Source organism: Talpa europaea, assembly GCF_964194135.1.
Source record: "Talpa europaea genome assembly, chromosome: 4".
NCBI lineage: Eukaryota > Metazoa > Chordata > Mammalia > Eulipotyphla > Talpidae > Talpa > Talpa europaea.
In genome coordinates, this window is record NC_140070.1 from 35,967,884 (window position 1) to 35,984,891 (window position 17,008).

Here is a 17,008-nt window from a genome sequence, read left to right on the forward strand (position 1 = left end):
AATAAATGTTTGAAAAATACAAGTTCAAAATGGAATTCCAAGAATATGCTGCTGCTGAGAACCTCACCTTAATTTGTGTGGAAATATAGTCAAAATTTTAAAGACACAAGGCTCAAGCTCAGTGTCCTTGGAGTTAAAATTTTATACTGCATGAGACCCAGGATCAATTTATTTCACCGTGGGAGGATATGCTTTCCATAAATAAAGTCATCTCCGAACTCATCCATTTCCCATTGTATAAATTGCATTAAAGTCAGTTTTAGAACTTAAAAAAAAAAAACATATTTGGTAAATGCATCTATCCATAAAGGGAAGCAAGCATAAACCAAATGTGAAATATAAACTGCTGTGGTACTATACAATCTCTGAAAATTGTATTGAAAATAAATACGAAGCTAGAGATGGAAATGTTAGTTGACTGATAATTGAGAAGAAAGGGTCGGATTTTTGGTACCTGCTATGTGCTCATAGACAACTCACTTCATCCCTGCTAGATATTGTACCAATGAATGTCACAACATGGGAGAACCCAAGGAGAGAAGGGAATGACTCAGCCCAAGCAAACACTGGGAGTATAAAACTATTTTGAAGCATTTGGTATATTGATGGTGAGTGTCCAGGGTCATCCATATATGACCAAAAAAAAAAAAAAAAAAAATGCCCGCGAACACTGCACAGAGGTTTTTTTTCACCCACTTTGTTATTGATTATTAGCATTTTGGACAAAGGTCCCATTCTAAGCACTGGGGAGAGGGTAACTTTGGGAAGGAAGGCTATATTAATCGCTTCACACCAGCTTAATACTGTTGGTGGATCAGAAGGGAAAAGGGAATCTACATATATCTCACCAGGACAGAGAGAAGTGCAGGTTATTTTCTGCACTGACATTCCCTCACAAAAGGCCCCACCATTGAGAGGAGCTGGGTTGGTGCAGGTCCGGGAACGTTTCTGCCATCCTCTACCACAGCGAACATTGCAGGCTGACCACTCTGTCCAGGAAGACCAGCCTCCATTCACTGAGAGAGAAAAATGGGGAGGGGAGAAAAAAAGGAGAGAGGTTTTTACTGATTGCCTACTATGTGCAAGCCACTGTGCCAGGTGTTGTGAGTTGGGCATCCAGGGACCAAGAGACCAAGACCGTGTGGACCCCCACTGGCTGCTTCATTGTGAGGCAATAGTGGGGTTACCTCATCTCTGTGCCTCAGTCTACTCATTTGCTTTAGGAGGGACACAGGATTGTTTTTTGCAGGGAAATTATTAAAAAAACAGGAAGAAATCATCAACATATCTCTAAAGCACTTGAAAATCCAGAGTAAAAAGAAAGAATATCAGCATATGAATTTCTATTACTTTCAGTGCTTCAAAAATAATTCCCAAGGTCCTCCTATTGTGGAAGGGGATGCCTTTACCAAAATAGCTGGGGATTTCTTTTATACAATACCTGAGATATTAGCAAATAGTAATGTTTGTTTTTGGTGGATTTCTATGCAAGGAGAGGAAATACCAAGAGCAGGACTTAGGAAGATGGGGTTGATGTTGGTTTTGTGAGGGGTGAGATGCACAAGTTGCCCGCCTCAATTCTTTTTAAATATAAATACAACAGAAGAAAGTAAACAACTTATTAAATTATTTTTAAGAGAGAGAGATTGGAAATGTCACCAGACTATCTCACAGAAGTCCAATATTGAGTGGAAAATCAAACACATTAAAAGCAACAGGGATGTGTGCTCACCTGCCACATGGGGGAAGGCAGGAGAGCGCTGTGGGGAATGACTACCCAGGTCCTACAGCTGGCAATGTTGAAGCGTTAATAAAATACACATCCCTCAACTTCTCTGCTTTCCATCCTCCCCATCCACTCTTGGCTTTTGGGCTGGTCTTACCATAAACCACCACTGTGGCAGACAGACTCCTCCTCTTGGCCACGATGTTGGCTGCCATGCAGGTATAATTCCCTGAGTCTGAGAGCCGTGCCTGCCTGATAATGAGATTGTGGTCAGCCCTCGTGTCAATGTTCTCATCCTGTTCAGAGTCAATGGGCTCTTCATTTTTTAGCCATTCTACCTATAAGAAGAAAGGAATATTTACAAGTCATTAGAAAAAAAAAAAACTGCTATTCGGAGGCAAGCAGTTCTGGAGTATGGGAGAGAAACATAACTAACATAGCAAGATAGTAATGATTTTTTTTCTTTTTCCATAACCCATTCTTTTTAAATAAAGTTGATGTATTCTGGAAATTGATACACAAGTCAATAAACTGGAGGTAGGAAAAGAACACAAACATCCTACTGAATAGACCCATTTTCTAAATATGCAATAGAAAAGAGGTGACTGCAATTAGGTCATTTCAGTATAATTCATTTTTACAATTCTGATGGTGATGATATTTCAATAACTGGTTCAAAATAGAGCTCAGAAAATCCACACATACATGCAGAACTTCTGCTTTGTGCTGAGGGAATATTACATTGTCAAACAAGGTTTCAAGTCAATATGACTGCATTTAAATGACTTTTAATAGGTGTCGGAATGTATAAAAGGCCAAAGTAATACATACTTGGGCAATCATAGACACATAAATTCAAATTTCAGTGTTCCCTGGCTTTGAAAATCTATTTTCAATTAATGTTACTCTTTCAATGATTCAACAGGCATATAGGCTGGGTTAGGCCCCCAACTTCTCTTCTGGGTGAACTTCTCATATTCTCTGAGTGAAGGTTACTACATCTCTGGTTTGTTTTCTCTGGTTTGCTCCTGGAGAACCTGTCCTCTTTCTGTTTTCATCCTAATCCTGTCTTTGACCACTTGAAAAAGACACAGGTGGAATCTTCTGGCCCCTAAATGAACATCTTCCCCATGTTGAGGTATACTATACTTCTGGTTCCCCTATTTCACAAAAGAGGCCAGTTTTTGCCCTACTTTACATACTTCCCTTCCTTACTTCGTCTTTTGCATCTACATCTACACATCTTCAATCTCTAGTGCCATATTGGCACACCTCTTGTCTGATAACCAGTTAGCTCTATTTCTCAACATTTGTTAAACACAGTAATTTAACAGACACAAACACCCTAATTCAATTCAGAAATCAATGCCAGGGGGCCTCCCTGGTGGTGCAAGGGGTTAAGCACAGCACTAAAAAGCAATCTGCAGCCTCTGCAGCATGAGTTCAATCCCCGGGCAGGGAGCTACACACATGGAGCAGCAGACCTCTCCTGTCTTGCCTGCTGCTCCCCTCAGCAGTGTATTTCAGTCAGTCTGCCTGTTTTGCTCCCCACTTTGTCTGGTGAATCCTCTCACCCCCCTGCATCTCTGGCCTGTACCCCATTTCTTGTATGCATAAATAAATGTCTTTAAAAAAAAGAAATCAATGACAGGGACTGCAACAAAGAGATCTCACCACACAGGAGCATACCCATAACGGGGACTTTCATCACACTGCTCCTACCATTAGCACAGATAATTGAAAGTTGGCTTTAGAATAAAATGCCTCATTGCATGTTTAAATCTAAAGAATTCTAATTTATCACAATAAACAAGTGACATCTGTTATGTAACCATATAGTTTAATAAGGATTTGTTGGTCTCTATTATAAAGGGATGTATCAGAAAGGAAACCTATAATGACCTTGGATATTTACCCAAGTGCCACCCCATTGCCGCAAGTTTGGACTACCAAAATTCATTAGTCATCTAAAATCTACCCTAGAAGAAGTCAATTTCAGGAAAGACAAGGATGCCAGGAGAGGAGATGTGGGAAGTGCTTTAACACATCAAGAGCTGAAAATGCTCTGTGGAGCAGGGCGGGGAGATAGCAGGCCTGACATGGGGCCCCTTGATTCCCTTAAGGCCTCACTACCCTCTAGTATGTTAGTACCACTAATAGTCCTAATAGTTACCCACAGACAAAAGCACTGTTCTGACAAAGCAGGACACCAGAGAATTTTATAATGCACTGACCACCAGTCTAGGACAAAATATCCTAGATTCCCCCCTAACATTGCCCATTTTACTCATCCATTTAGTCACATGGAAAATACTCTAATATTTATTGAATGTCAGAGATTATTCAGAGAGCTGGGAAAGGAGAGATGAACAAAATCATCTTTATTTCTTCTTTTATGCATCTTACATTTTAATGGATAAATTGGAAACAAAGAAAGATCAGGGAGTAACACTGTTACCAATATCCGGGATAAATGCTTATTATAGAGCCAATAGCATTGAATTTTCAAAATTACTATCACTACTAATTCACCAGAAAGAACAAAGTGTCTGCTTAAAGTAGGAATGGACAACAACCCCACCCTTTCAGAAATTCAGAATGTAAATTGGCCTGTTTTTCAAGTGATTAGTTCCTTACTCTTGCTATTTTTAGCATCTAGAAAACTGTTTCCTTATGTCTCAACTTCAGTTGTCTTCTTTTTCATACAACCCCCTCCCCACCTCCCAAACAGCTGGTCAGGAAGCAGGGAAGTCTAGCCCCAGTTCATAAGTAAATTATTCCTAAAGAACAGAGAGTCAGAAAGAGCCCTGAGGACAGTGTCCTGGAGACAGAAACCGAGGATGCCCCAGCACCTGGAAATCAGAAAGAACATTCCTCATAGAATCTAGGCCCAGAGGAAATTAAAGCCACAATCACCAAGTACAAGTTTTAAATTGAAAACTTAAATAAAATGAATTCATACACAAAATTAAGTGGCCAACAAATTGGGAAAATACTTGTTATGAAGTTAATAGATACAAAGTTGATAATACCGTGATCTGAAAAATAATCGGAATAGCTCAACCTCCCATGTAAATGGATTATAATATTCCATCCTAGGTAATATGGCATAAAGTTGAATATAGAATTTGTTGAAGAAAAAAAGAATATATGCAATTAAACATTTGAATATTCTACACCACTAATCATAAAAAATTAATAATAAAATGAAGTTTTCCCACCAAAATAGCAAGGATTAAAATTATACACACATATTTATGTATATACACATATGTATATATGTATATATATGTATATATGTGTATATATGTGTATATATATATGTATACACACATATACACACACACACACACACACACACAGAGTTTTCTTCCTGTGGTTGTTTAGTTCTTGCTGACCTTGTAGAACATGGGGCAATTCTGCGATTACTACTCTACCATTATCTCCTTTCTGGAAACTTCACAATTGCCTGTTAACTGTCAGTGCTTCTATTCTTGCACTGCAGTTTATCATTCACAAGGGGATCAGATCATGCCACTTTCTAGCTCAAAATCCTTCAATGGATTCAAATCCCACTTAGAACAACCCCGCAAGCCCTTCCAGGTTGCCCCTGGTCACTGTACTCCAGCCCTACTAAACTCCTTCCAGTCCCAGAAAGTTCAAAGCAAGTTCTACCTCAGGGCCAGAACACTTCCTGATTCCTCCTCCTGGAAGAGCGTTCCTACAGTTATCCCCAGATTCAATCCCACTTTTCATTCTTTCATTCAGATCAAATGTTACTTCCTCAGAGAGTCTGACTTAACAAACTTGTCTAATATAGCAAGCCCCCTTCATGCCCTGCATTTGGCTTTAGTTTTCTTCCTGGACTCATGATCATCTGATAATTTTAAAGGTGGTAATGCCTTTTGTTCTTCTTATTACGCTGCCGGAATTTACAACAGGAAAGTATTAGGGCCACAAATAAGGATTTAACCACAATGAATTGATAGCAAAAAAAAAAAAAAAAAGAAGAAGAAAAACAGAAGGAATGCCAAAGCTACATGCTACACAACAGAGCTTTGTTTAAACTCAGTGTGATTCAACAATATAATTTAATATTATGCTGGCATTAAGAGTTATGAAGTTGGGCCTCCCTGGTGGTGACCTGTGAAGTTGTCTGCAGCCACTGCAGCATGAGTTCGATCCCCAGCTGGCCAGGGAGCAACCCATGTGGCGCAGCAGACCTCTCCTGACTCACCTGCTGCTCCCCTCAGCAATGTACTTTGGTCAATCTGCCTTTTCTGTTCCCCACTCTGTCTCTGGTGAATCCTCTCACCCCCCACACCTCTGGCCTGTTCCCCAGCTCTTGTATGCATAAATAAATCTTTTTAAAAAAAGTTATGAAGTTATGGTTTCAAGCAGTAAACAAAGAAAAAGTTCATAATACACAAGAGTTACAATGCGAGATGTATATTTTGGGTTATTAATTTTTAAAACAAAAAAAAAGTCATATATATGCTTCAAAAACGATTGGGAGAAAATGCAGTTTGTTTGCAAAGGTTTTAAAAGAAGATGAGGGATGGCTATTCTTTTCTTCCTGGTAGTTAATTGTGGCGCATGCAAGGAAAAGCTATTTAGTAATCTGAAAGAATTACCTTTAGCTTAAAAAATATCTTTTACTTGCCATGTAGCACAGTGGTTTTCAAATTTATATATAACCATAAAATATTTCCTATATTTAAAACTGACCTGAAGTCCCAAAATGAAAAATGGACAACTGGGGAAAGATCTTTTAACTGATGCAGAAGTGAGGGTATCAGAACAACAATGTGACAGGTCCTGAGCTACCTAAGTTGGGTACATCCAGAGACACTTTTGCATAACTTCAGGAGAGATCATTTATATCCTCTCTAAGTAAATCATGTCCCCTGGAGTTGCTCAGTACATAACCTGCACCACCACAACTTGGCCTTGACATACATTCTGCCCCTGCCAACTCACATGTACTGTGGACATACACAGTCTATGCCTGGATCTTTCTGGATCATAGCTTGAAAAACACACAAGCCTAACATTGGTGTTTATGGTGTCATGACTAAAACCCATCAGTCCAGTTATGGCTGTAAACAACTTGCACATCAGTAGACTCTTAAGTGTGGGTGTTTTTTATTTGTAACCTAATAGTTTATCCATTTAACTGATGACAGTATCTTTATGAGGAAATCAGTTTGGTATTTTCTGAGCTTATAAAAGTGACAAATTGCTCTTAGATTTATGCTTTTGTCACTTAGAGAAATTTTAAAACATTTTTGATGAGCTAAGTGCTCCTAATGTAGAATAGTTTAATAAATAAGAGAGAAAAAAAGCATTTTCTACACCAGCAGTTGCAAACTCAAATGTTCCTGGGGGCCAGGGAGGTAACATAAATTACTGAAGTGATGCTGGGTGCAAGGCATCAGCATGCACCGCCTGCATATTAAAGACAAGAGGCTGTTCTTCATTTCCAAGAAAGAATAAGCTCACTTTCATTTTTCTTAAAAAATATATCTCTGTCTCATTTTACTTTACCACTTCAGAAGCATGAATATTTTTGAAAAATACAAAGAAAAATGAGAATGAATTCATTTTTGCTTAAAAATCTCTTTTGCTTTTAATGTATAATAGTGGTCTTCAGATGCACACAGTACTTAGCCTTAGCAATAGGCAACACCCAGAAGTGGTGATAATTGTGATAAAACGTAGGCCACGTGACTTGTGCAAATGTGCAGCTACAGTTGGGGTTCTGACTATAGTTACCAGTGTAACCAGATCTTTCATTTTTCATGAGAAGACAAGAATGGATATTTTAATGTAACATTTCTTGATTCTAATGTTGTGATAGCTCATTTGTTAAATACTACTATTTCATGAGGGCCAAGCAAAATATTGCATAAGCCAGAAATAGATTTACCCCCTCTGCCCCACAGAAACTGTGATGCACCAATTTTCTGGCCCTAGTGAACAGCATAAGAAAGAGGAGCTCACTGTCCTTCACTGAAGTTAATTCCTTTTCATTAAACCTGCCTCCCCGCCATACTAGAATGTTGGCATTGCCCCAAGGCTTTCTCATGGAAATGATTGACTAGCAACAAATGACTTTTGGATTTATATACCGTATTCTGCAAATATAAGGACATGTACACTGAGTTCAGAAATTATTTTACAAGGAATTGCCAACACTGAGAAGTCCAAATTAAGTTCTTACCAAAAGCAATACAAGTTTTCAAATTTTCATTAGAAGATCGATACATTGATCACCTGGAGGCTAAGTAAGGGGCATTTGTATCACTGATCCAAATGACCTCAGGCTAACAGGTCATTTTTTTGAAAGAGAGGTTTCATATTCCAGAAGGTTGTTGGAGGCATTTACCCCTCAGAGAAATAATTCTTCATCAGGTTGCTACTTATTTGGTTTAGATGGATAATCCCAGTTAGGAGCATGTGAAAAAACTAGTTATTTAGAGGTAATGAGCTTATGGATTTGCAGGATGCCGGCACTCATTAGCATAGTGTTATGTACAGATGGTCTGCAATTTGTAGATTTTTCCAGTTTATAAACAAATCTGGAAAAGCAGACCATCAAAGACAATTAGATTTCATGCCAGACAGCAGGTTTCCTGATCAGTCATTCTGGTTCACTGGGGACAGAAGGTATGAAAGTGTTAAGCCTATAGATTTTCTCACCAAAAGGCACATGGTGTGATCAGATAGGGAGACGACCACCTTTGGAAGAGTTATGGAATGATGGTTTGTGGGAGTTTATATTATCTGAGACCTGGGTTACATTTGAAAATGTTTTCATGAGTGCTAACATTTACTTCTCCTGACCTTTCAACAAAGGAATCTACATACGTATAAGCACAGACCTCACACCTAAATGTTTATGTCTATCATGCAATATATGTCAGGACTCTCATATTTTTCTTGTTCTTAATATTCTAAAGAGAATGAGAAGGTCAGGGTGCTATAACCATTTGGAAACAAAAAAAGAATGCGAAGTAAACCATTTTAATTGACCATCTCTTTTCCTTTACAATTCACAAACCTCTTATCCTTTAAATTTTAGATAGTATCCATTTGGAACTCTCCCTTTATAGCCCACAGAAAAAGCCAATGAGGGCTATTTGGTGATGTTATCTACCAAGTATCCTACCTCTCAATTCCAGTCTTCTCTTGGGATTTGCTAAAGTCCATGTAAAATTGAGTTGCTCATATGTATTTTAGATGTAACCTCAGATTTATAAGTTTTGAACCCTCAATCCATCTACTTATTGCCTGTGATCATTTTCTTTCTGTGTTGCTCATTTAGCAAGTTCCTTAAGAATATGAATATTTTAAATAATCTTATATCTTGCAGAGAACCTACTTCTGAGAATAAGTGTGGAATAAATGTTCTAACTAAAGTGATGTATTTGCAAATTAGAGACTGGTATGATTTACATATACCCACAATGAAATTTAAACTGCATTTTTAGGGATAGGGTCAAGGAGTATTATTCTTTGCTTTAGATCCTAGATTGAATATAGATGTGATCTAGAAGAGATACATTTTTTTTGGTGTAGTTGTTCTTAAATATACATATGTGCTTTGTTTTATTTCACTTTGCTTTATTTCACTTTGCAGACATTGCAGCTTTTAGAATTTGAAGGATGGGGCAATCCTGCTTCAAACTCTGAACCATTTTTTCAAACAGCGTGTGTTCACTTTATATCTGTGTGTCCCATTTTGATAATTCTCACAATGTCTTAAATTTTTTAGTAGTTATTATATCTATTATGATGATCTATGATCCATGGTCTTTAATGTTATTATTGTATTTGTCTGGGGGTGCCATGAATTGTGTCCCTATATAAATGTTGGACTATTTCTCAAGAGTGTGTGCTCTGATTACTGACAGATTTTCTCCATCTCTCTCCCACTCTTAGGGCTTCTCTATTCCCTGAGACACAAAAATATTGAAATTAGGGAAATTAATAACTATAATGACCTTTTAAGTGTTCCAGGTGGACTGAAGTCACACGTCTCGCTTTAATAAAGCCATGTGCATTTTTCTTTTCTTTTTTTTTTTTTTTACATAATGCTATGCACACGTTATAGACTATGGTTTAAATATAGCTTTTTAAATGCACTTGGAAGACAAAACTTCATATGGCTTGCTTTATTGAGATATTGGCTTAACTGTGATGGTCAGAATGGAACCTGTAGAAGCTCTGAAGTGTGCTCACACTCTGGGAATAACTAATATTTCATAGTGGCTACATATGGTCTCAAGATGAACTACATTTACTCACTCAAGGTATGAATTAAGCAAGTATAATAAATAGTCTAGTCCCCAGTACAAATAAGGATAGCCTGAAAAGGCGATCTTATCCAGTAAGCCTGGGTGAAGATAGCAGGGCTCTCATAGGGGGTTTGTGAGGTAGCTTTGGAAGGTCCCCAAGTACACAATGTGGTCACTTCCCATATAACCTCCCAAATGTTTTGTAAAGTTGCCATCTTACAAAATAAGTGGATTTGTGTGAGTGAACAGAGAGAAGGAACATTCTAGCTGGTGAGAGATTAAGCTGCAATGGCACTCAAGGACAGGAGGCAGGGGATAGTACAAACCAGGCAGAAGTAAAGACAGGGTTCCACAGGAACAGGAAGCCTCTGGACTTCCAACCCCAAGAAATTCCTCATTCACTTTAAATCAGATCATGATTTAAATCAAATGGATTTTTCAGCCTAAAAATTAGAGTGTAGTCTTTCTTTAGCAATCACTATGTGTCAAGTACTCTTAAACAATATGCATGTGTTAGTTTAATCCTTGAAACATATCTATGCAATTGATACCATTTTTATTACCCTTCCCTGCCCATTTTCCAGATAAAGAAACAGATATTAAGTGCCTTGCCCGAGGTCAACTCCCATATTAGTCGTTAACCACTGTGCTCAGTCATCCATATCATATGCTAGCTTTGGGTGGGATAACTATGTTATTTACAAAATTGTATTGAAATATGGAGGAATATCACCATTGATGATAATTTTGAAAACATATTTGTTGATTTTATGATCATTTTTATATGAGAGTTGCAAAAATTATCTTGACAAAAGCAACATTGTTAGAGTAAGTGTATAGTTTCCCAGGGGCATGGTTTAAATGACAGCACTCACTTGAAGGCATACATTCTGATTATATTAACAGGTCAGGATGTTCAGAATGTGGCCAGGATTACTAGAGATTAAAAAAAAAAAACTTACTCAAATTTAACATTTCCCATTAGCTGAATTGTTATTCTTCAGTTAGTTTTAACTGGAATTTAACCATTGGCTACATGACGACACTCTTCACATTCTGGAACATATTATCTGCCAGTATTAGTTTAGGGCATTACTTGCTTTGCCACTTTCAGATTAGATGTCACCTGTCCTCTGCTCTCTCCTTGATAATATTTCCTTCAAGTTATTTATAACAGTCCTATCATGTTCCCTCTTTGTCTTTCCTTTTCTTCCCAGACTCTATAGATTGATTTTAAAGCCACCTACACTGCAGTTTCTTCAAGATAGTCTCATTTATCTGATTATGCATCACAAAAGAAAGCAGAAATTCAGCTTAATTGTGAAGCCACAGCAGCAGAACCAGGTAGATGACAGGAATCTAGTGATCACAGACAGAATCACACTACTGGATGCTGAATGGAGTGACAGGCACGAGTATGTCTGTAGAAGCCTGGATTCTGATTATGGAACTTTATGTTCTGACAGTGTGTCTCTTGTCAGAGCAGTATTGTCCTTTAACTTCTCTGTTTCAGTTATGAAACTCTGGTGGAGTCTCGTGTTATTTATTTTTTTTAATTCGTTTTGACAGGAAAATGGTCTCTGGAACATGAACACCCAGATCCATTCTTTACTGGAACTGTAACAGTACCATGAGCGAAGAATGAGATATCTTTACATTAATGTAAAGCATTTGGAAGAACGATGATCAGAGGGAAAAGAAACTTCAACAGATGAAACATAAATATAAGAATGGGGAGAGAGATGCAATCAAAAGATGATTTGTAGGGGCTCCTACTGCCATTCCCTCTTTAGCTGTGTTTCTGATAGTGTGTCTGATCTTGCTCTTTGCTAATTCTACCTGTGCAGGTTCCCATCTGCTAGAGGAAATAGAATCCTGGTTTTGAATCTTTGATGAAGCAACACCTAGGAGAAGCTTCCAAGGCTTGATATCACAAAGAATGATCTAAAACAGTGTAAGGTGCCATTTCATTTAAAGGGATTATTTGAGGATGGGACAACCTCTAGCAAGATTATAAAGAGTTTTCGTTCAGAGACTCAAAACTATCTCTGTATTCACGTTTCCTCCCATAATCTCTGGCATGTAAATAAGGTTTTAAGGTTGTGGTGAGGTGATATTAATTAGCAGTTCTTGTTTTTATTCCCTGCTACCATGTAATACATGCTCCTGTGCTGAGAAAATAGCCATCTTATTAAGGATCAACACATTAAAAATCTTAAATGTTCTTATCACAGACTGGTTTTAAAAGCTGGTATCTCAGTTACATACAGTAAGAAAAAGATAAATAAATGCATATCATACATACATATACACATGCCATTTGAGAAATCAAATCTGTTGAGAACAGAACAGACATAGTGAGAGGCTAATCATGTAATGATCTATAAAGGAAAATCAGGGACAGATATGGATTAGCTCAGCTTCTATATATTGGGAGGCTGAGAATGCATTAGCATAATCATAAATTTGTTCCAATTACAGAAGGCAATTATCAGAGACCAGCTTACAGCATTATCAAAATGAAATCAGCAAAGTGCATCTACATTCCAGGTAGATGCTGCTGAGTTAATGGTGCTTTAACAAAAAGACTCTACACTCATTCATCTTCCGTCCCTTTGATTACTGTACACCCCATACAAGTGTCCTTTCAGCTGAGAGACACAAAGCCACCATAAAAGAAGAAAATATACATGCCCTAAAGAAAAGGGGGAAAAATCATGCTAAATATAATAACACAACTGCAAAATAACCAACTTCAAGGTCTAAAGACTTATATGGATAATTTCTCTAGATCAGTGGTTCAGATAGTGCTTTTAAATCTAAGAGAGTAATTCACATCAGCGCTTGTATTCTCTCCCAAAATATTGATTAGGAATAAAACTGTGACTAAGTCTGTCATTACCTGCTTTAAACAAAAGTTCTTTGTGCAGAAATGTAGTGCTGTTTTGCAACGGTTACCCACTGCTATTCATGTTGCTTTCATTTTGCCTTCTCATTATAAATAGAACCTGTTGCCTTGTTAACTATTGTCAACCTGAAAAGAGTATGGGAGAATCAAACATTTTGTGAAAGAGGCAACAGATTCAGTCTCCAAATTTCAGATCTGAAAGGCAATTCAATTTAATTGGCTAAGATTATTTATTAGATTCGTGCCCAGCACTTAAGGAAATAAACATTAAAGAGGTGCTCAAAAAATAGCCCATTATTAACAAAGACAAAATGGTATAGAGTAGGAAACACAATGGATTTTACTGTTACAAAGGATGAGAGGTCTGGGGAGATGGGAGAGGGAGAAGAGAAGGAAAGTGAGAAGAACTATTTACTGTATAGATGACACACTAAGCCTCCATGCTATTGCAGATTCTTCCATACATTACACCTCTTGATGGGGTGGACATCATCAACCTCACTTTCACAATTAAAACCAAAACAAAACTAAGCATCAAAGATACAAACATTCTCAGCATTCTGCTGGTCATCAGTGATCTGATGTCCAAGAGGCTACATTCAATGCACACGCTTTTGAGTCCTTACTTGACTTTCAAGACCATTATTGAATATACTCTCTCTCTGCTTTTTATAGCCCCACTTTCTTTGTGCCTTTCTGGTCACTCCTGTTCTGTTTCTTTTGTTGGCATTTTCATATTTCTTCAGGTCTCAGGACTATGCCCATCTCTACCTCTAACCATACCACGTCTCCCTATCAGACTAATGTGCCATTCACCATGAGACATAAAATACTCCCAAATTGATGAACTATATAGTTCATTGATTTTCTTGAGTTACAGTCTCTTATATTTTGATCCCCACTAAGCATCTACTTTTGTATGTTTCAAAGATACTTCAAGTTTAACATGTGGAACTGGATTTAGATTCCTTCTTACAGAAATAAGGAAGGGATAGATGCTTTTCTTACTTGTCAGATATTAAAGCATTTGAACCTTATCATCTTAAAATAGGAATTCACTGAGCCTATGACCATGGCAAAAATTGAAATTATGCAGGGTTACAAAGAACTAGATGTTTACAATTTCTTTTTGTGATAGTTTAAATTAGCACATCTCTTCTGTGGGGCAATATTGCAAGTTTTAAACAAAAGTGAAATTACTGATAGAATTTAATGTAAATTTCCACTTATTATTCCAGTGGAATAATAGAAATCTAGAGAGATTAGTATTAAGATGTTCACTACAGCCTTGTTTATAATAATGAAGAAACTGAAAATAGCCTAAATGTTCATTAATAGATCAAGCCCATTATGCATGATTACTCAATGAAATATTATAAAATTATAAAAATAAATGTATTTGCATCTTAATAGAATGTGTACATGAGACAATATTGAGTGTAAACAAAGTAGATCACAAACTGTATTTGTATCATTTCTACATTTAAACACACGTGTGTGTATGTGTGTACATACACACACATACACGCACACATACACACACACACGGAAGGTAGTTAACCAAATGTTACATGGTAGAATTTTCAGTAATCTTCTTGATGGGTTCCTCAGTTACTATGAGGTATTTATAAAATAATTCTGACTCTCTCCTTTATAAGCACGGTTGCATCTTTTGGTCTCTTTTTAGTTTGGTTGAGTCATGAGAGAGAAATAAATCTTTGTTGTTTTAAGCCACTGAGGTTTCTAGGTTGTTTGCTACCTTATCATAATCTAGTCTACCCTACTTTCTACAATGTACATCATGCTAATAAACTGGAAGTGTGGGGGGGAGCTATTTTTATTTACGTGTTCCCAAGCTTGAAGGAAAAAAAAAAAACAACACAATTCTAATACTTCTAGTCTCTAAGAAGTAAACAAATTCCCTCAAAATTGCCTATCTTTCTCTTCCATCAACTAATATATTAACTAGAAAAACAATCTATTTCTAAATGACTAGCAGGCTGATTGTCACACACAACATTTTATCTTTATAACTGTTCTTACCTAGTGATCTTAGAAAACTTCTTAATTTTTGCATAATATCAACACATTGTACATCATGGATAATGAGTCACTGTACTAAAACTTTAACCTCTAAACCCATTGAGGGAAATTTAAATGAAATTATATTACTTTCATATGTCACAGTTAAACTCAGTTGACTACAATTCCATTAGTAAAATTGGGTTTTTCATTTTGGCTTTTATTTTTTAAATAACACAGGTAGTATCATGGGTTGCAAACATTCCAGGAGGAATTTGAAGAAATGACTTTGCATATCCTACAGTTCCTCATTTGGGGAGGGTGTTTATATTTCTCATTTTAATCAGCCTGGTCAATTAAGTTGGACGGTTTCCTATTTGTTCCTATCCAGTTTTTATCCTCCTCTTTTTTACATTTTGGTTTTTATGAACTAGCTCAAAGCTGTTGTTTGGTCTTCACAACACTACAGGGAATGTTTAAAAAATAAACTAAATTGCCTTTGTGACTTTTTTTTTAACTTGCTGAAAATGAGATTTTTCAAGAGCCTCTCCTCCAAAACCCCTCCTTCCCTTTTAATTTAAATTCTGGTACTAAAATGAGTTTACAATATCCCATTAATATCACTAGGGGAGACACCTGTTTCCTATGCAATGTACAGATGAGTCCACAGTTCTCCCCACTCCTATCCATCATGGTTTTATGACTTTACAGCTGCCTGTATGTAACATGTTTGGCGGTTTATTGACCTTGAGAAGTCCAACTTTCCATATTACTTATTTGGAAAAAGAGGAGATTATAGATTTTTCTCAGGAGCTTGGAGCATTAGTCCCTAATAACACATTCCACAAAGAAAAGTCATTATTAGAATTGTCAAAAAAGAAAAAAAAATAACCAACTCTGAAATTAAATATTTTATTTTTTTGGAAAAATAAATGTAAATATGTACATCTTAAATGATTATGCAGTTCATAAAGAATCAGCTGGACGTGGGTTTCAGAAGAACAGTAGGATACCAGACCATAAAAGTATGCCTTGCATTTTCTCCACAGGTAATTCATAAATTCTATAATCTACATAAAGATTATCAAGATTATCAAGAGTCTGGGTTATACTCACCTATTAAATCAGTGTGTAGTCAATCCCCTATTCTTCCTCTGTAAAATGAGAAAAACGGCACCTACTTTCCCCCTACTTCGCAGGGCATTTTAGGAGGTTGAAAATGAAATTGTGGATGAAAGGATTTTTGTTAAAGTGTAAAGCAACAAATTAATGTGATGTGGTAGCAGATTCCAGGAACATGTAGTTTCATGGGTTCACTTACAGTGAAAACTCAGTAGTGCAAAAACACAATACCAGAACAGTGTTAGATTAAATAGGGGCCCTGCACTGAAGGAATTCAAACTCAAGCCTAAAGGTACTAAGGAGTCACAGAAAGGAACTTTGTTTTCATAAACCATTCTGGCACCAGTGTAGAAGATGACAGTTGACAACGTGAACTAGAGAGGACAGATCAGACATCATTACTCTGCTCAGGGTGAAAAATGGTGAGGTCCTGAATAAAGCTGTTCAGTGATGATAGCAGACAATGTAGAATAAATAGAATTTGCAGCACAGTAATCACTGAGTGACAGCCAGGGTGAATGAAAGAACTAAGGACATACGCATGACTCAGAAGTTCCTCCCTTGGGCAAATTGTACCCTTAACAAAAACAAGGGGTCCAGGACTTTCAAGGTCAAGTGCTTCTCTTGCATGCATTTTCACTGATGTGCTGGGAGAAGTTTTCACCCATCTAGCAAAACAAACCTCCCAGCAACACTCAACGAGTGGTGTTTCTGGTTTGAGAATAAAGTGCATTTTACAACAGTCACTGTAGAATAACCATTGATGGAAACAATACTTGTTTTGGGGCTTCAAGTTGGTGGTGATAACTTTATAGGTCAAACCATAAAATAACTTTATAATTGTTGAGTTGAGATGAGGCTACTTTGCCCTTTAAGTACCTCTGACTTTCAATTGTGGTCAGTAAGTGGAGGGCACAAACATCAGAAGCA

The 17,008-nt window shown here is 37.1% G+C and overlaps 1 protein-coding gene across 6 annotated transcripts in view; it reads right to left on the reverse strand.

Moving 5' to 3' along the window:
- The window catches only part of UNC5D (unc-5 netrin receptor D), a gene marked incomplete at its 5' end in the record, with an annotated part of 505,865 nt that overhangs the window by 97,250 nt on the left and 391,607 nt on the right, over positions 1 to 17,008 (reverse strand). For 3 of the 6 annotated variants that reach the window (XM_084231867.1, XM_084231866.1, XM_084231865.1), the window contains 2 exons: positions 849 to 1,016; positions 1,884 to 2,064. In XM_084231867.1, the coding sequence (XP_084087993.1) occupies positions 849 to 1,016; positions 1,884 to 2,064 (349 nt within the window). The remainder of the gene's footprint in view (positions 1 to 848; positions 1,017 to 1,883; positions 2,065 to 17,008) is intronic. The other 3 variants (XM_084231868.1, XM_084231869.1, XM_084231870.1) reach the window with 1 other exon arrangement.